General features: G+C 41.2%; 1 protein-coding gene across 1 annotated transcript; it reads left to right on the forward strand.

Annotated features, from left to right (window-relative positions):
* The first annotated feature begins 688 nt into the window (after window positions 1-688).
* Window positions 689-3,075, forward strand: LOC139542359 (protein FAM43B-like). Its single transcript, XM_071347681.1, has one exon. The coding sequence runs from the start codon at window positions 900-902 to the stop codon at window positions 1,896-1,898; it is 999 nt and encodes a 332-aa protein (XP_071203782.1). The 5' UTR covers window positions 689-899; the 3' UTR covers window positions 1,899-3,075.
* Window positions 3,076-20,596: the final 17,521 nt, after the last annotated feature.

Consider the following 20,596-nt stretch of genomic DNA (forward strand, 5'->3'; position numbering starts at 1 on the left):
GCACAGACCACAATAAAGTTAGATGGAGGGAGATGTCATGGTCACATGTAACATTCCAGCACTTACAATAGCAGATGTATAGGCTATGTTGTCTGTATTTTAACAAGACAAGGAAAGGGAAGGAAAAAGGGATTGCATTTGCAGTTGAGATCTACATAAACTACATAACATTTTCATAATAACCCAGAATCCTGCTGATTTGGAGTTTAACTATGCATAATTCAAGTCTAAGCATCTGCTGGGTTTCAACCTTTATAATGTTTATATTGCTTGTGTTTTCAGCTAAATGTGCTGGGAACCAAAGTAGTAGGATTGATATGGTCATTTTAAAGTCCATGTCAATGTCACTATTAATACTCACCAAAACAAGGAAGTAAAATTCATTAGAACACCATTCCAACCTTTGACCTCCATATCATAATGTAACAGCTAATCAAATACATAATCAATCCACCCTGAGGACACAATGACATCCGGATGAACCCTCTCTGTCTCAGCGTACTCAGGGTTAAGACAAACATAAATACAGAGAAATCCCAATCTCCTTCTCAGACCTGGCCAGATAAATGAGAGGGGTTGGCGAGCTATTTGGAATGAAAACAGTGGAGGAGGGAGGAGGAAGAGGGGGGTTTCTGAAGCACGGGGCTAAGTCTCCAGCACTGATCAGAGCTGGGTGATGCAGACAGATGAGGAGAAGGAGGGAGGAGGAGAGGAAGGAGGAGCAATTGGTGGAACAGACTGGCTGAGGCTCGCAGCTCTCAGTCTTTCCTCTGTGCTTGGCAGGGAGGCTTCTATCTATTTATCTCCCTCCCTCTTTCTCTCTGCTCTCTCTATTTTGCTGACAAAAACACACACACAGGCAGGAGGGCTCGCTCCCTCAAACTCACTCAGCCTGCACCATGCTGCCATGGAGAAGAAGTAAGTTTGTTCTCGTGGAGGATGAGGCCAAGACAAAGCCTAAGAGCTTTGGAGTGGGGCTGACCTACCAGTCCATCATCTCCTCCCTGGTGCGCTCCTGTCCCGACCTGCTCCCTGACTCCACTCCCTTTGACTGGCTGGGCTCCGTTTTCCAGAGCAAGAGGCAGACGGTGGAGCTCAATAAAGAGGAGCACACCTACAACGTCCGTTACCTGGGAAGCATCGTCACCATCACAGCTAAAGGGGGAGGCTGCACACAGGACCCTGTGGCTAAGATCTGGCAAAGGAGTAACTACGGAGAGCAGAGCGTCAAGATGATGTTAACAGTGGGTCTTCAGGGCATCCGGATGGGCACAGACAAGACAGGCAAGAAGAAGCCCACCCACCTATACTCTCTGAACCGGATCACCTGCTGCACAGCTGACCCCTGCCGGCCCAAGATCCTAGCCTGGATCTACAGACATCAGGTCAAGAACAAGGCGGTGGTTCTCCGGTGCCATGCCGTTCTGGTCAGCAAGTCAGAGAAGGCCAGGGCCATCGCACATAGTCTCTACCAGACGTCCACCTCAGCCTTCAGTGAGTTCAAGCGGCTGAAGAGGCAGAGTGATTTCAGGCACTGCCAACAGCAGCTGCTGGGGGAGGACATGGTGCCGCTGATGCCTCTGAGGAAGCTGCTCAACGGGCAGTGCCACTACCGGCCACCTGCCGACAGCCCTGGAGGCCCCAGCACCACCCGTCTCTGTTCCATCGCAGAAGAGGAAGAAGAGGAGGAAGAGGTGGAGGATGAGAAGGTGGAGGAAGAAGGGTATGAGGGAGATGAAGAAGCTCTAAAGGACACTGACCTAACTCAGTCATATGGGTCATGTGAGATGAGCCTAGGGGACATAGTTAATGGACTGGATGAGTGCTATATCAACATCAACATAAGCATCAGCGACAGCAACAACAACACATTGACATTTGTCAGTTCTCTAGTGTGAGAGGAGAGTACGTGGATATGGTGTCATATTACCACAGAGCCACATTCGTCCTCTTCTCCTTTCACTGGCAACCTATTTTCACTGGCTCTTTCCTGTTGTCCACAATTTGCAGTGTCTGTCAGGGAAGTTCTCCTCCAGTGCTCTTCTGGGTCAAGGAAGGAAGAAAATCTCTGTTTGGGAAAGGAATATATTTTTTCAGACGGCTCAGACAGACTCTGGTTTGTCAATTTCAATTTACTGTAACAATTTGGTGAGACTGAGTGTTTACAATGAGGGTTGTGTGAGAGACTGATAATAGCACAATTAAAAAGGGAACAATTTCCGAGACTGTTGAGAGAACTAACACTGAGCTCGTCATAGTACTGCCAGGTCTCACATCTCACCCAAACCCAAATTGTGTTTACGTTTGTGTAACTTGATATTTTGTAAATACAGTGTTTTAATGTACGCAAATTTTGATTGACTTGTACTTTTTCAGAGAGGTTGTTTATATGACAAAGATGTATACTTTCTACTAAGACAGTCTGTATAATGTAATTTTCCACAGTTGACCTTACTGAGGTTCAACCCTGAGCAGAAGTTTAATACAATTTTACAACAGCATAACTCCGGCAGATTAATGAATTAGGCTATAATTTGGGAATCAAGCCATTGAGTTGACATGTTTATTGCTGCCATTTGTTAAAGCCCTGCGTATTATTTATATCCGCAGTGACATTTAATGCTGAGTCTTTTGTCTTTCTTAATGAGACACCTTTGATCTCAAGGCTGTTGTTATGTTATATCTCCACACTGTGATACATTTGTGACCAAGGAGACAAATGAGAGTATGCACAAATATGTGTAGTTTTTGAACATTTGTTGTTTTACCTATAAACGAAACAGAGATACATGCCCCTGAGTGTGTATTATATTTCTATCAGCAGGATTAAGGATGTGTTTGCATGACAGCCGGACCTTTCTTCTCTCAAAATGGCAGACACACTGAGGAAAGAAAGATACATCTGTTTCTCACAGGTGAATGAACCAGACCACAAAATATTTAGTCTATTCTTTTATCTAATTTCCTAAAGATTGAGTCTTTACTATTTAACAAAAACATTGTGATTATGGTCTTTGTTATATCTACATGAAATTAAGTTATTGTGTAATAAGTAATAAAAAAATACCCCCCGAATTTCATTTTTGTATATGAGTGACACATTTAGACAGTTAGTGATAATCAAAGCTGAGCATAGAGCATTTGTCTGATTATGGTAAATCTGAGAGCTTGATTTGATTCTCGTCTCCACAATATTGTATATTTTTAAGTTAGTCTAAACAAGATATGGAACAACAAAGAAATCAACCAAACACAAAGCTTCTCAGGGCTACAATTACCGAAGAGGTGTCTTGTTTAGTATCCACCACCACAAGACATAAACAGTCACGCCACATTAAACCACATCTAAATTGGACCTTGCCACTTGGTTAGATGTAGATTGGACGGACCAATCTCTGCTGGGCTGGTATTGGCCACTCAGCCCTTTCCTCGGAGTGAACCAATTAATCAGAGCATTGAATAGTTCAGGAAAATAACATAAATTCCCTGCCTAGGCAAGAGTGGGCTGCCTGTCAGACTGATACAGAACCAACTGAACTGAGACGGATACCAGGAAGCTGTCATACTTTTTTACTGTCAATATGCTAATCAAGATATCAGACCAAATTCATTTGTGATGTGAAATTCTAATGAAATGTTCATCAAATGGATATTGTAGTTCTCTTAAACGGATATATACTTTTTAAGCATAATTATCATAATTATAAATTTCTCCAGTTCCTGCAGCTTTTGGTAAATAATAATACAATATAACATTCACACTTCAAAACACATCACAAACGTGTATATTTACAATGTTTAGTTATGTAACAAATAAACAGACCTGTTATGTTTTGACAGATTGGCTTCGCCATACAGGAGGCTTCCTGTCATTTTTCGTTTGCCGATTTTGCAGAACACAGAGCCAGTTCAATTTACTCAGGTTTAAATTATTTAGATGGATTGGTCTTTGGTGAGATTTTCTGGAACTGTTGTTGTCAATATATTCACTAATAAACTACCTCTGAGAAGGTAGAGGATCACCAGTCTGTAGGGAAACAATAAGGAAACTCCCAACCACAAATCTACCCTAGTTCACCTTGGATGAATACAAAAGACAACACATACAGTTAATTTTGTATTTTGTGTGAAAATACACTACATGACCAAAAGTATATGGACACCTGCTTGTCAAACATGTCATTCCAAAATCATGGGCATTAATATGGAGTTGGTCCCCCCTTTGCTGCCATAGCAGCCTTCACTGTTCTGGGAAGGCTTTCCACTAGATGTTGGAACATTGCTGCCGGGACTTGCTTCCATTCAGCCACAAGAGCATATTTTTTAAAATATATATATTTTTTAATTGAGGTTGAGCGATTAGGCCTGGCTCGCAGTCGGCGTTCCGATTCATCCCAAAGGTGTTTGATGGGGTTGAAGTCAGGGCTCTTTACAGGCCAATCAAGTTCTTCCACACCGTTTTCGACAAACCATTTGTGTATGGACCTCGCTTTGTGCACGAGGGCATTGTCATGCTGAAAGAGGAAAGGACCTTCCCCAAACTGTTGCCACAAAGTTGGAAGTATGGAAATGTCTAGAATGTCATTTTATGTTGAAGCGTTAAGATTTCCCTTCACTGGAACTAAAGGACCTAGCCCGAACCATGAAAAACAGCCCCAGACCATTATTCCTCCTCCACCAAACTTTACAGTTGGCACTATGTATTAGGGCATCAAACACAGATTTGACCGTCAACCTGCCAGATGGTGAAGCGTGATCCATCACTCCAGCGAACGAGTTTCCACTGCTCCAGAGTCCAATGGCTTCACAATAACAGCACTTACAGTTGAAGGGAAAAAATGTTACGAACTGACTTGTTGGAAAGGTGGCGGTGTCACATTGAAAGTTACTGAGCTCTTCAGTAAGGCCATTCTACTGCTAATATTTATCTATGGAGATTTCATGGCTGTGTGCTCAATTTTATACACCTGCCAGCAACGGGTGTGGCTGTAATAGCCGAATCTAGTCATTTGAAGGGGTGTCCACATACTTTTGTATATATAGTGTACATTCATTATAGATTTTTATTGAGAACTAATGTGAAATGTAATCTAAAATATCTGATTTGGTCCATGGGGTGAAATAAATATTTCCATACACATGCATGTCCGCCCCCCCAACAGAATCACCACACACACACACACACACACACACACACACACACACACACACACACACACACACACACACACACACACACACACACACACACACACACACACACACACACACACACACACACACACACACACACACACACACACACACACACACACACACACACACACACACACACACACACACATATGAACTAAAGGTCTCATTACTTTCCAGGTCTCCTCTCTGCTCTCTCTGTCCCCCTCTCTCCCTTCTGAGTGATGGCTCATTGATCCGAAATGTCTTGCCCACAGCACACCTCGTTCCCTCTCCTCTTGCTGCCTGGTGTCCAGGAGAGCTGATTAACACATTCTCCAAAGGCTCTTTTTCCTGGAACACACAGACGTGGAATTGCTGTGGAATGCAACATCGTCTTCCCCATCCCACCAGGCGACGATGATGTGCCTGTGGTGGTGTCACACTGCCCTGAGTGTTATTCACTAGATAACAGATAGAGAGAGAGAGAGAGATACTGGGGAAGCCAGGTAGAGAACAGCTGCGAGGGCAGAGCAACCTCACCATGTCCCCACAGACTCCCTGCTACCTCTTTGTTCTTCACTGCTGCATAATACGTTGCGCTCCACAGCAATTCCATGTATGTGTGTTCCACATATTATGTGGGCAACACATAACACACCATGTGTCTTGCCGCGTGTTTGATTAGATTTCTTTCATGTTCATTAAGAACACCAGTCTCCGGTGGCTGATTCGCTGCCAACAAGCCTCTAGAATAGATGGTGAGATAGCGATTGAGCCCCAGTATTCTGGAAGACATCCATGAGCCACCTAGCCTGCTCTGCTGCCATCTGTTCACATTGGCTCTGTTTTGCTGGGAACGCACCTGTTTACACAACACGCTGTATGGCTCCTCCGCTAAGTGCACCCATGTCAGACATAACACAGTCATGGAATGGATGCCACAAGACAAACAATGTTACAGGAATTATTACTGTGTGTCGTGTACAGATGGACAAATTGGATATCACATAACATATTAATACGTGAATGTCATAAGACAAACAATGTTGCTGGAATTATTACTGTGCATCTGTATTGTGTCATACATCTGAATCTAGGCCTACTATATGGAAAACCTGGGCATTACACAGGGTGGGATGCGAATCCATCTCAGGAAAGATACACTACTGCATATGTACAAAAGTATGTGGACACCCCTTCAAATTAGTGATTTGGCTATTTCAGTCAAACTCATTGATGCCAGCTTTTCAACAAGTCAGTTCTGGAGTGACCATCTGGCAGTCAAACGGACAAATCTGGGTTTGGCGGATGCCAGGTGAACGCTACCTGCCCCAATGCATAGTGCCAGCTGTAATGTTTGGTGGAGGAGGAATAATGGTCTGGGGCTGTTTTTCATGATTTGGGCTATGACCCTTAGTTCCAGTGAAGGGAAATCTTAAGCATACAATGATATTCTAGATGATACTGTGCTTCCAACTTTGTGGCAACAGTTTGGGGAAGACACTTTCCTGTTTCAGCATGACAATGGCCTTGTGCATAAAGTTAAGTCCATACAGAAATAGTTTGTCGAGATCGGAGTGGAAGAACTTGACTGGCCTGTACAGAGCCCTGACCTTAACTCAATCGAATACCTTTGGGATGAATCGGAATGACGTATGTGAGCCAGGCCTAATCGCCCAACATCAATGCCCACCACGCTAATGCTCTTATGGCTGATTGGAAGCAAGTCCCCGCAGCAATGTTCCAACATCTAGTGGAAAGCCTTCCCAGAAAAGTGTAGGCTGTTATAGCAGCAAAGGGGGGACCAACTGCATATTAATGGCCATGATTTTGGAAGAACATGTTCGACAAGCAGTTGTCCACATACTTTTGGTCATGTAGTGTATGTAGAAGTCAAATTGTGTGACAAACTGCATATAATGCAACCTCACTGAGCTCCAAACCAACAAAGCTTCCTGACCTTTTCCATTTCTTGCATCTCTTAAAATGTGCTCCTAAAAAAAGACTTGCACACCTTGCAAGTTACAAATGAGCTGCCCTGGCCAGTGTTTTGCTGTTACGCAAAGCTGTCAAACAGTGGCAAGAGAAGCCATCCTTTTCTTCTAGAGAAGAAAATAATCTCTACTGTCAAAGGCATCATCACTAGGATGATTATCATTATAAAGCATTATTTCTACCCAAGCAGCCTCCCCACGAGGCTTCGTCTCCATGACATAGATGACAAATAAAGACTTGTTTGTGATGAATATTGTATGGCCCTTCAGGAAGGGGGAAGGAATACTTCAATATAGTCAGAAACACACACACACACACACACCTCTGTTATGTTCAGCCATTTGTACTCTACAGCGTCTGATTCAGAACCCATAAAACCTGTGGCTTAAAAAAATCTGCAAAACAATGTAGTAATTCATGAGAACCAGGGGTAAGTTACTACCATTAAACCTTTATGGTGTTATTCCATCAGAACAAATACCAAATAAAGTCTGATAGGAACGTAATAAATATACAACCACTGCCCAGGCAGTCTTTCTTTAGCCTGTACTATATGCATGCTAAGTCATTGTGTTCCACAAAAAGTATATTCTACTTTTTTCTTGTAGGATAGTGACTGTAAGCCTAAATGCACTGTTCCAGTGTCTTAGAAAAGCATGGCGAAGGTGTTGGTAAATTTATAATACTGAATAATACTCACTGGGAGCAAAGTAATTTCCTCAGATTTAATAGAGATGGTTTTATGTAATCCACTTTTTTATGTAATGCACTGGAGCTGGTTTTATGTAAAGACATTAACTGTACTTTCCTACAGACTCACCATTACTAGCCTGTCCACTTAAAACTCTTCAGACAGAACAAATATTTAATCTAAGAAGCTCACATGTACGTAGCTGTGTACATTAAAACATTTGCTACTCAGAGAGGAATCATGTATTTTAAGCCTTCTTATCTGTTGATGTGCCCTTGAGCGAGATACCTAAAGGGGAACTGCCCCCCCTGATTTGGCCTATTTATTTTGCTTGCTCCTCAAGACAATCTGGCAGCCATGACAGAAGACAAACGTGAGTTGGCTTGGGGGTGTGGTTTGATATGGGTGTTTCTTGGGTGTGTCCTTGCCACCACCAAAATTACCCATCTGTCATGACCTTGCCCTCAGCTTCTTCTTCCTCTTTGGTATAATGGCGTTTGCAACAATTATATGTGCATTCCGCCACCTACTGTACAGGTTTATAATAAGGATCCCCCCTAAAATCTAAATAAAGCAGGATAAAGAATTTCAAATGTATTATAAGAAAACATGTAAAAAAAAATCCATACACACTATCAATAACAAAAATTGTATTAAACTAAATCAGCCTGCTTTTCTGTTCTAATCAGGTCCCTACACAGGCTCCTGTAAGGGTGGGACATTTACTGGCAACAGTAGTCCTTGCAGTGCTTCTGTCATTAAATCTTGGAGGCCCAAAAACTTCTCAGCTGCAGAGATGTCCAGCTTCATGGACGTCTTGGATACTTGTGCAGTAAAGTTAATAACCGTGGCTATAAATACTACAAAAATCCACCAGCGTCACAATAAGTGTGTCCAGATCACTTGATTGACGTATAACATTTGCAACTGGTTGAGGTACATCTATTGCCATATCTTCTTCAGAACTGTGGCCTCTTGCCCCTTCAACGCTCTTCACCGCCTCCACATACAGTAGGAGATTTGCTGTACAGCCTCGATCCTTGACCCCTCAACCTTTCTCACCCTAACAGGACATTCAGGAATATGATCCACACCACAGTTGCAATGTTTTACATTCACAGACTCTTCAATAACATATTCCTTCCGTCTGCAAACACATGACCAAACTATTTAGACTTCTTGCATTGCGTCGGGTTTTGCACGAACGCTCTTACGTGATATCTTATATATCCCTTGCCCTCAGCGGTTTCCCCCCACTCAATCACAACAAACAGGTTGAGTTCAATAACTACAGGCAAATGTATGGGGAGATGCCGGAGGAAGCTTTGAAGAGGTCAGTAGCCTGCAGAGTAATATGAGAGGAATGCAATTTCTGAATTTATTTAGATATCATAAACTAAGCGGTTTGATAACTTTCAAATGTAGTAACAAGTTCATGTAGAATAAACAACCCTTTACATATTACTATAGAAGCAGTGTTCTACTAATATAGCAATGTGCACCTTTCATTGTTATTCCCAGCTGATACAGATACTGCGCCTAACGACATTTTGTCTGGTGCCAACGCGCCTACCTTGGTAAATATGTCAGTGGTCATACCTTCCTGTGTGGTGTCCCATATACACAACAGGAGTTCCCTGGTGCAGAATACACATGGTTTCTCCCTCCCCATACGTATACCATTCAATAATAAAAAAAATACAAGTAGAAGTTGTATCTAGTAAACTTTTAATGACGAGTGACAGGTGTCGTGGCAATTTCCTGTATTACCAAATGAGGAGAGTTAAAAACCACACACCAGTCAGAGTTATACTTAAACTTCATCTTTAATTATATGAGCTTCACCATAGCCCTTTGACTCTCAGATCAATTCAGTGTCTATAATGAATTCTGAGAGTGCCTACAAAAGAATACCAAGATCTTTTACAGCCAAGATACACCCCTCTCAACTTACATGACGAACCACAGATCTTAGGAAAACTTCACAAAGGGCCTTTTACTTGAGAAAGGAGTATCCCATAGCCAGATAGCATTAACTATAAATTATCGTTCAGTTTGGTCTCTAAGACGAGGTTCTAATCTCGTTCCTGGTACTTCACAGTGCCAAAACATTACCTCATCCAAGGCATAACTCAATTGTCAACTCTATATTCTCCCATCTCAAGCAAACCCCCTCTTCTCCCCACTCCTGGACAAGCTCACTGAGGGGAGTGCGCACAGACATTGTGGAGCCAAGAGATAATTGGTTCCCCCTTAAATCACACCATCCCTTCACATGGTTTAACAGATACATTCACATATGAAGACAATGTTCCATTCTGACCTCCCTCTTTCTGATATTCTGCATATTACCAGAGACATGTAAATGACAAGCCTGACCTCTCCCCTCTCTGGGCCCCAAGTGACTTTTCCCTAGCTGAGAAGGGAAAAGTGCAACTGCCAACAGTATAGTCCAAAGGGAGACATTCTAATGACAAGTATCTCTCATAAGCATATTATGTAAATAAAACATCTTATTTATCTATGTTACCCAACTAATTCTGATTCATCCTCTACACAGGTCTCTCTCCATTAAGAGGCATCATTACCAAGCCTGTCTGTCAGTCTGGACTTCATCACATCATCTTGCAAGTCTCCATGTGCTGGCTCCATACATGTTTCTGTGATCACATAGTCACTGTTCTATTACCAAATGGCAGTTAGGATAGGCAATATCTGTAACAAAAACAGGTACCATGTTGAAGATTGAACAAGTCAGATAAAACCTACCCAATTATGGTCTCCCTTTGCCAGAGCCCCATTGATGGGCATGGCAGCATAGATCTGCTCCCAGCCCCTCAAAGACACTGGTCTGTCAAACACACACACAGACCACTGATTTCATTATCAATGGTGGTTATGACTAGCATTGTGGAACCAACCTGATCGCTACATTCACCTTTCTATTTCACTTCAGATTTCATGATACGTGGTTCCACCAGGACAGATTTTGAACTCAAAAATGTTTTGACCTTTGACCAAATGTCACCAACCTCATTCAAGTGTCCTCCCTGTTCCGTTTATAGGAATGGTTTGAGCGAGGGCATGTCTGCGTGATGCTGAGGGTCCCCTTGCTGGTCTTCTCTATGTGGCACACCCTGATCCATTTCACCTGTCCTTGTGATTGTCTCCACCCCCTCCAGGCGTCGCTTATTATCCCCGGTGTATATATCCCTGTGTTTCCTGTCTCTCTGTGCCAGTTAATCTTGTTTGCCAAGTCAACCAGCGGTTTTCCTTGTGCCTATTTCCTCTCCCCTCTGTCTCTTTTGGTTCTAGTCCCCCTGGTTTCGACCCTTGCCTGTCCTGACTCTGAATCCGCCTGCCTGACCACTCTCCCTGTTCTGTGTTCAAGCCTGCCTATCCCCTTCTACTGTTTGGACTCTCATCTGGTTACTGAACCCCTGCCTGACCTGACCTCGAGACTGCCCTTCGTCTGGTACTGTTTTTGGACTCTGACCCGGTTTATGAACGCTCGCCTGTCCCCGACCTACCTTTTGCCTACCCCTTGGATTAATAAATATCGGAGCTCAACCATCTGCTTCCTGTGTCTGCATTTGGGTCTCGCCTTGTCCTTAAACTATGTTGCATGTTCGGTTGCAAACCGGACATCTCTCGAACAACTACAGCAGGCAATCTTCATAAACAATGTACTTCCTCATCTTATGAGGTGGTGTTGACTAGAAAGGCCTGTGACAGGGTGATACAATAGACAGCCAATTGGTAAATTGCATTTTGTTATAAAGAAAGGACAAAGCTTTTTGATAATGCACTTCACAACCAAAATTACTCTACCACTGGACCCTCAGCATCATGCAGACATGCCCTAACTGTGACCATTCCTATAAATGGAACAGGGAGGACACTTAAATCCAAATGTCACCAACCTGATTCATTAACTCCAGAAAGGTGAGACGTGTTTTTAATTCTAGTGCTGCTCTGCACACAAAAGCTTATTAGCTAAGTAGCTAGCTAGTTAACATTTGCACTGGTCAAACGTTAAACCAAATTGGAAGTTCAAAAACATTCAAAGATCCGAAACAGTGGAACGGAATGAAAAAATAATGGTTCTGTCACGTTCCTGACCTTGTTTTCCTTTTGTATAGTTGTGTTTAGTGGGTCAGGACGTGAGCTGGGTGGGCAGTCTGTGTTGTTTGTTCTATGTTAAGTGTCATTGTTAATTGACCTTGTATGGTTCTCAATCAGAGGCAGGTGTTTGACGTTTCCTCTGATTGAGAACCATATATAGGTAGGTTGTTTCACATAGTTTGTTGTGGGTGGTTGTCTTCTGTGTCTGTGTATGTCGCACCACACGGGACTGTTTCGTTTTCGTTCTCGTTCTCGTTCGTGTATGTAGTCTGTTCCTGCTCGTGCGTTCTTCGTATATTGTAAGTTCGTTTGTTCAGGTCTGTTGACTTCGTTTATTATTTTGTAATTTCTCAAGTGTTCTTCGTGTTTCGTCTTTGTTTAAATAAATCATTATGTATTCATCACCCGCTGCGCCTTGGTCCAATCTCTCACCTAAAGACGACCGTTACAGGTTCAGTTAAAAAGGAATGATTGGAAAATAATTTTGGTTCCAACCCATTTTAAACCTAACCCTAACTACACTGGGAACCTTATGTCTAACCCTAACTTTAAAGTAAGATCACAAAGCATTTTTTTGTTTTCAGGAATTTGTACGATATAGCCAATTTTGACGTGTGGCTGTGGTACCTAGTGGAAACCCTAATTCAATGCTTTACAGATGTAGACTGACTGTAGCTCCAGATTGGATTAGATTCAGGCCAATGACACTGTTACAGCATGTTGGTCCTAGTTTACTGTATTAGTCAGACTTAGAAGTGAGTTAGCTACCACCATAGCTGAATAACTGTCTGTAGCTCTGGTCCTGAAGCAAGGATATGCATATTCTTGGTACCATTTCAAAGGAAGTTTTTGAAGTTTGTGGAAATGTTTTATTTTATTTATTTTTATTTCACCTTTATTTAACCAGGTAGGCTAGTTGAGAACAAGTTCTCCTTTGCAGCTGGCCAAGATAAAGCAAAGCAGTTCGACACATACAACAACACAGAGTTACACATGGAATAAACAAACATACAATCAATAATATAGTACAAAAATCTATATACAGCATGTGCAAATGAGGTAGGATAAGAGAGGTAAGGCAATAAATAGGCCATGGTGGCAAAGTAATTACAATATAGCAATTAAACACTGGAATGGTAGGATGTGCAGAAGATGAATGTGCAAGTTGAGATACTGGGGTGCAAAGGAGCAAGATAAATAAATACAGTATGGGGATGAGGAAGATTGGATGGGCTATTTACAGATGAGCTATGTACAGGTGCAGTGATCTGTGAGCTGCTCTGACAGCTGGTGCTTTAACTTCTTATGGCTGGGATCCCGTTAACGGGATCGATATGACAACAACCAATGAAAGTGCAGGGCGACAAATTCAAAACAACAGAAATCTCATAATTAAAATTCCTCAGAGATACAAGTATTTTACACCATTTTAAAGATAAACTTGTTAATCCCACCACAGTGTCCAATTTCAAAAAGGCTTTACGACGAAAGCACAACATATCATTATGTAAGGTCAGCACCTATTCACAGAAAAACACAGCCATTTTTCCAGCCAAAGAGAGGAGTCACAAAAAAGCAGAAATAGAGATAAAATTAATCACTAACCTTTAATGATCTTCATCAGATGACACTCATAGGACTTCATGTTACACAATACATGTATGTTTTTTCCGATAAAGTAAATATTTATATCCAAAAATCTCAGTTTACATTGGCGCATTATGTTCAGTAATGTTTTACCTCCAAAACATCTGGTGATTTTGCAGAGAGCCACATCAATTTACAGAAATACTCATAATAAACATTGATAAAAGATACAAGTATTACACATGGAACTTTAGATAAACCTCTCCTTAATGCAACCACTGTGTCAGATTTCAAAAAAACTTTACGGAAAAAGCACACCATGCTATAATCTGAGTACAGCGCTCAGAGCCCAAACAAGCCATGAAGATATCCGCCATGTTGTGGAGTCAACAGATGTCAAAATAGCATTATAAATATTCACTTACCTTTGATGATCTTCATCAGAATGCACTCCCAGGAATCCCAGTTCCACAATAAATGTTTGATTTGTTCCATAAAGTCCATAATTTATGTCCAAATACCTCCTTTTTGTTTGCGCGTTCAGTACACAATCCAAACTCACGATGCGCGGGCAAGTCCATGCGAAAGTTCAGACAAAAAGTCCTATTACAGTTCGTAGAAACATGTCAAACGAAGTATAGAATCAATCTTCAGGATGTTTTTAACATAAATCTTCAATAATGTTCCAACCGGAGAATTGCAATGGGAAATGAGAAATGCAATGGAACGCAAGCTAACTCTTACGTGAACGTGCCTGGTCAGCTCATGGCACTCTGCCAGACCCATGACTCAAAGAGCCCTCATTCCCCCCTCCTTCACAGTAGAAGCATCAAACAAGGTTCTAAAGACTGTTGATATCTAGTGGAAGCCTTAGGAAGTGCAATATGACCAATATCCCACTGTATATTTGATAGGCGATGAGTTGAAAACCTACAAAACTCAGATTTCCCACTTCCTGGTTGGATTTTTTCTCAGGTTTTTGCCTGCCATATGAGTTATTTTATACTCACAGACATCATTCAAACAGTTTTAGAAACTTCAGAGTGTTTTCTATCAAAATCTACTAACAATATGCATATATTAGCAACTGGGCCTGAGTAGCAGGCAGGTTACTCTGGGCACCTTATTCATCCAAGCTACTCAATACTGCCCCCAGCCATAAGAAGTTAAAGCTAGTGAGGGAGGTAAGAGTCTCCAGCTTCAGAGAGTTTTGCAGTTCGTTCCAGTCATTGGCAGCAGAGAACTGGAAGGAGAGGCGGCCAAAGGAAGAATTTACTTTGCGGGTGACCAGTGAGTGCTGCTATGGTGACCAGTGAGCTGAGATAAGGCGGGGCTTTACCTAGCAGAGACTTGTAGATGACCTGGAGCCAGTGGGTTTGGCGACAAGTATGAAGCGAGGGCCAGCCAACGAGATCATACAGGTCACAGTGGTGGGTAGTATATGGGGCTTTGGTGACAAAACGGATGGCACTGTGATAGACTACATCCAATTTGTTGAGTAGAGTGTTAGAGGCTATTTTGTAAATGACATCGCCAGAGTCGAGGATCGGTAGGATGGTCAGTTTTATGAGGGTATGTTTGGCAGCATGAGTGAAGGATGCTTTGTTGCGAAATAGGAAGACGATTCTAGATTTAATTTTGTATTGGAGATGTTTAATGTGAGTCTGGAAGGAGAGTTTACAGTCTAACAAGACACCTAGGTATTTGTAGTTGTCCACATATTCTAAGTCAGAACCGTCCAGAGTGGTGAGGCAGGTGAGGGCAGCGATCGGTTGAAGAGCATGCATTTTAGTTTTACTTGCATTTAAGAGCAGTTGGAGGCCACGGAAGGAGAGTTGTATGGCATTGAAGCTCATCTGGAGGTTTGTTAACACAGTGTCCAAAGAAGGGCCAGATGTGTACAGAATGGTGTCGTCTGCGTAGAGGTGGATCAAAGAATCACCAGCAGCGAGAGCGACATCATTGATGTATACAGAGAAGAGAGTCGGCCCGAGAATTGAACCCTGTGGCACCCCCATAGAGACTGCCAGAGGTCCGGACAACAGGCCCTCCGATTTGACATACTGAACTCTATCGGAGAAGTAGTTGGTGAACCAAGCGAGGCAATCATTTGAGAAACCAAGGCTGTTGAGTCTGCCAATAAGAATGTTGTGATTGACAGAGTCGAAAGCCTTAGCAAGATCGATGAATACGGAAATGTGAAAGGAATGTAGGAGAATATAGCACAATAGATCTGGTAAAAGATAATACAAGAAAAAACCAACCGTTCTTTTGTATTTTTTTGTACTATCATCTTTGAAATGCAAGAGAATGGCCATAAAGTATTATTCTAGCCCGGGTGCAATTTAGATTTTGGCCACTAGATGGCAGCAGTGTATGTGCAATGTTTTAGACTTATCCAATGAACCATTGCATTTCTGTTCAAAATTTTGCATCAAGACCGCCCAAATGTGCCTTATTTGTTTATTAATAACTTTTCATATTCAAAATTGTACACCCTCCTCAAACAATTGCATGGTATTATATCACTGTAATAGCTACATTATTTGAACAGTGCAGTTAGATTAACAAGAATTTAAGCTTTCTGCCAATATCAGATATATCTATGTCCTGGAAAATGTTCTTGTTCCTTACAACCTCATGCTAATCGCATTAGCCTACGTTAGCTCAACCATCCCGTGGATGGATCCCAAAGAAGTTAACCCTAATTTGCTGACCCTGTAAAACAACACATTTCACTGCACACTGCATTAGGAAAGTATTCAGACCCCTTGACTTTTTCCACATTTTGTTATGTTTATTCTGAAATTGATTAATTTGATTTTCCCCTCATCAATCTACACACTATCCCATAATGACAAAGCAAATACAGGTTTTTCGACATTTTTGCAATGTCTAAAATATCACAACTATTCAGACCCTTTACTCGGCCTTTTGTCTTCTTCGGTATGACCGTACAAGCTTGGCACACCTGTATTTGTGGAGTTTCTCCCATTCTTCTCTGCAGATCCTCTCAAGCTGTGTCAGGTTGGATGGGGAACATTGCTGCACTGCTATTTTCAAGTGTGAGACCTTATATAGGCAGGTGTATGCCTTTCCAAATCATGTCCAATCAATTGAATTTACCACCGGTGGACTCCAATCAATTTGTAGAAACATCTCAAGGATGATCAGTGGAAACAGGATGCACCTGAGCTCTTTTTCAAGTGTCATAGCAAAGGGTCAGAATACTTATGTAAATAAGGTAGTTCTGTATTTTATGTTATATAAATTGCAAAAATATCTAAAAACCTGTTTTTGTTTTGTCATTATGGAGTATTGTGTTTATATTGATGAGGGGAAAAAATTATTTAATCCATTGTAGAAAAAGGCTATAACGTAACAAAATGAGGAAAAAGTCAAGGGGTATGAATACTTTCCGAATACACTGTATGTGACAATATAAACACATATTTTTGGTAATCAAATCCTTATACCTTCAGGCTATAAAGTGTTGCCATTACATCCTGTGTACATATTACCAACACAGTCATGATATGGGTTCATCCTCTATGGTCCTCTTCCGGTTGGACTCATAGACATACACAGTACCTGTACGTCATTAGCTGTCTTATTACATAACATCACAGTCATGATATATGGTTTCATCCTTTGAGGACCTCCTCTTATTGCTAGACTCATGTACTTCTATGGCATTGGCTGGGCTCCACAGTCATAGACGTACTGCAACATCATTGGCTGTGAAGTCCAGCCACAGCACAGATAGGAAGTAAGAAGGTGACACATACCCATTTAACTTGCTTCTGGCAGAGCCTCCACTGACATCGTTAGCCTCATTTAGAGACTAATTATGAAATCAATAACCTGGAGAGAAGAGGGTGGTTGGTTGTTTTGTAAAAGTGTTATTTTATGTGTGCTAATTAATCCAGGTGTTACTAATGTCTCAGGATGTGTGTTGAAATGGTTTGGTATAATTATGGTATAACTCTGGGAGTATGTGAGTCAGTTGGTCCCTGATATACTTTTTTTTGGGGGGGGGGACTTTATTCTATAAAAGAAATAGACAACATACACTATGCTACCAAATTACATTGTGGCAATGTCCAGCTTTTTTAAGAACACCATAAAGGGGCCATGGGAAGGCTGGATATTTCTCTGCTATCTTCAATATGTCATTCCACTCACCTTGGTTTACCCCCTCCACCTCTCCCAGCTCCTATCTCAGATTAAAACCACCAGGAGGTTGTAATGAAGATAATGCACCCTGCCAGAGAATAACGTCTGATGCCATTGATTTAACCAACTGCCCTTTATGAATCCCCATCCCCCTGCAGATAGACAGATGACGAATAACCCCAGTTCAACCCATCGTGGTTATTCTAGTCTGAATAAGATATGAATGGGCTTCTGATAAGAATATCTTATAGGTAAGATTGTTATCTAAAATCGTACAAAATTAGCACAACATGTGAAGCCATTTGATGTTTAGGCTAGTTATACTAATAAAACATAATAGAACAGTTTGACAACCCTGTTTGCTTTTAGATTATATCAAACTCAACAGTTTATCTTTATGGATGTCTCATGGTAGGGTGAGGTATGCAAAACTTCGAGCACCTCTAACACCTGAATGTTTTGGCATTCAGGTCCAAAAAGTCCCTTTCTGAACCCTTCTACAATGGGCAAACATGTACAGTGTGGAAGGTTTCGTTCAAATTAAAAGGGGTGCCCTCAGAAAGTGATTGAAATCATATTGAACGACCCTATGTTAAAGAAAATGTATATTTAATTTACACCTTTTAGGTCAAATTCAGACTGTAACTGGTTTCCCTTTATCGTACATATTTAATTGTACAGATGACCTGACCTTGGTTATTGCGTTCTGCTTGGTGTATCTCAGTCATTGGCAATCCATTTATGTGATGAAACCTTTCCAGTTCCCTGACAGAGAGAGCTGACATTCATTTGTGATCAGCAGGAAATCATTATCAAAATTGTCAATCTGCTGTGATGAAACCCTGCAGGTACTGTTAAGAGAGGTATTGCAGAGGCTTGCTTTTAAAAAAGGAAAAAATGGATAAGAGACGCAAGACGTTATACAGCATTAAGGTTTATCTGAGGCCAGATGCTGCCATCTTAGTTCCGGATTTACAGAGGAAGTTGTAAAAGTTGAAAGTTAACTTTGTAGATATTAAGCTACATGTATGGGTGGCAGGTAGTCTAGCGGGTTAAGATGGCTGGGCCAGTGACTGAAAGGTTGCTGGTTTGAATCAATGAGCCGACTAGGTAATCTGTCAACGTGCCCTTGAGCAAGGCACTTAATCTTAATTGCTCCTGTAAGTCGCTCTGGATAAGGGTGTATGCTAAATGATTAAAATGTAAATATACAAAATTGCATTTCCAAAGACCTCCATGTAGCCTTCATTCTCACCCCTAAACTTTCCCAGCTAAGGCATTACGTTCTGAGAACCATATGTTTTGGAGAGCGTGGTTGTCCTACGGTTATTTTGCTTACAACCTTCCCACAGATTTCTGGGAATGGTGCAGGATAGTGGCTTTAGAACATTCTCAGCCCATTTAAGGAACTTGACAAATATATATATATATTGGTATTTCATTACTTGACAGAATGTTTCCTTAAAGTTCAAAAATGGTTACATTACATTCAAATGTTAATATTAATTGATATGAATATGAATAATATTGATATTCTAGGAACTTTCTCTAACTGGTTTGACATTGGGAATGTTCTCAAATAGTTCAGAGAACATTAAGAAACAACGTTCTTCTGTGGGAATTTCAGTACTTCAGCATAACCTTTCCTACAGTTTTCCCCATGGATCTATTTAAAGCAATGTTAAGAAACAATATTCTTCTGTGGGAATTTCAGTACTTCAGCATAACGTTTCCTACAGGTTTCCTCATGGTTCTATTTAGTCATGTTCTCAAATTGTTCTGATAATGTTAAGAAAAACTTGCATGAAAACGTTAGTAACATTCAAGAACGTTCTAAGAATATGATTTAAAAACATACATTCCGTTCTCAGCATCAACAAAACTCAAAACTCAGCATCAACAAAACTCTCTCTATCCTCTATATTGTTAGGTGTGTTCAGGTGTAAAGCCGCACCCACAAATTGGCCACAGCTGATCTTAATGAGTGTTTGTTTCCTTTGAATGGGGTCTGTTTGAATAGACTAAAATGAACAGCATTGTATGCATAAAAAAATGGCATGCTAGCTCCATCCTGTTGGCACAGTGGACTAATTCCATGGATAGAGAACAGAAGATTATAGGTTCAAATTGCACTGATGCCTTGTCAAAATAAACAAATGAATGTATTTTCATGATTCTTTGTGTCTTATCTGCGCTTGGGAGTTCAAAAAGTTAACCCAAAATAAGCTAATAGTGTTATTGAAACATTCAGTGAAAGTTTTAAGGAAGTTAATTAAAAACATCAAAATAACCTATAATTTCCATTATCACAGCGTTCATTAAACCTCCCAAAAAAACGTTCAGGGAACCGTAGAACAACGTTTTCGTGAACCTCCCTGCAACGTAAAAATGTGCGTTCCCAGAATAGGCTAAACATTTACATTTTAATTTTTACCAGTCAGGAAACTCATGGCTTTGTTCCCAGAACTAATGCGAAACCAAAAACGTACGTTCCCTCAACTTTCAAGGAACCCAATTTTCTAGCTGGGTTGTTCCTTCCTTCCTTTCTTCCTTCCTTCATGAAGCACTGCACCATGAATACGTACCTAGGTTGTTATGAAAGCACTTATCTCTGAAAGCATTAGGGGAAAGTGTAATCACTTCTAAATGAAACGTTTTGGATTAGTAAATGCATCCGTCGATTTCAAAGTTGCCATGATGGCCTTATGTAATAAAGCATTCTCATTGGTTGACGGATCATCTGGAATCTTGTGGTTGTCATAGTGTTGACCCGCTAGGGAAGGAAGTTGATCTTTGTAGAACTTCATCAGTATAGGTAACCTTTACCTTGCTAATACTGTATTAGGA

Source organism: Salvelinus alpinus, chromosome 17 (genome assembly GCF_045679555.1).
Source record: "Salvelinus alpinus chromosome 17, SLU_Salpinus.1, whole genome shotgun sequence".
In the NCBI taxonomy this organism is placed as follows: domain Eukaryota; kingdom Metazoa; phylum Chordata; class Actinopteri; order Salmoniformes; family Salmonidae; genus Salvelinus; species Salvelinus alpinus.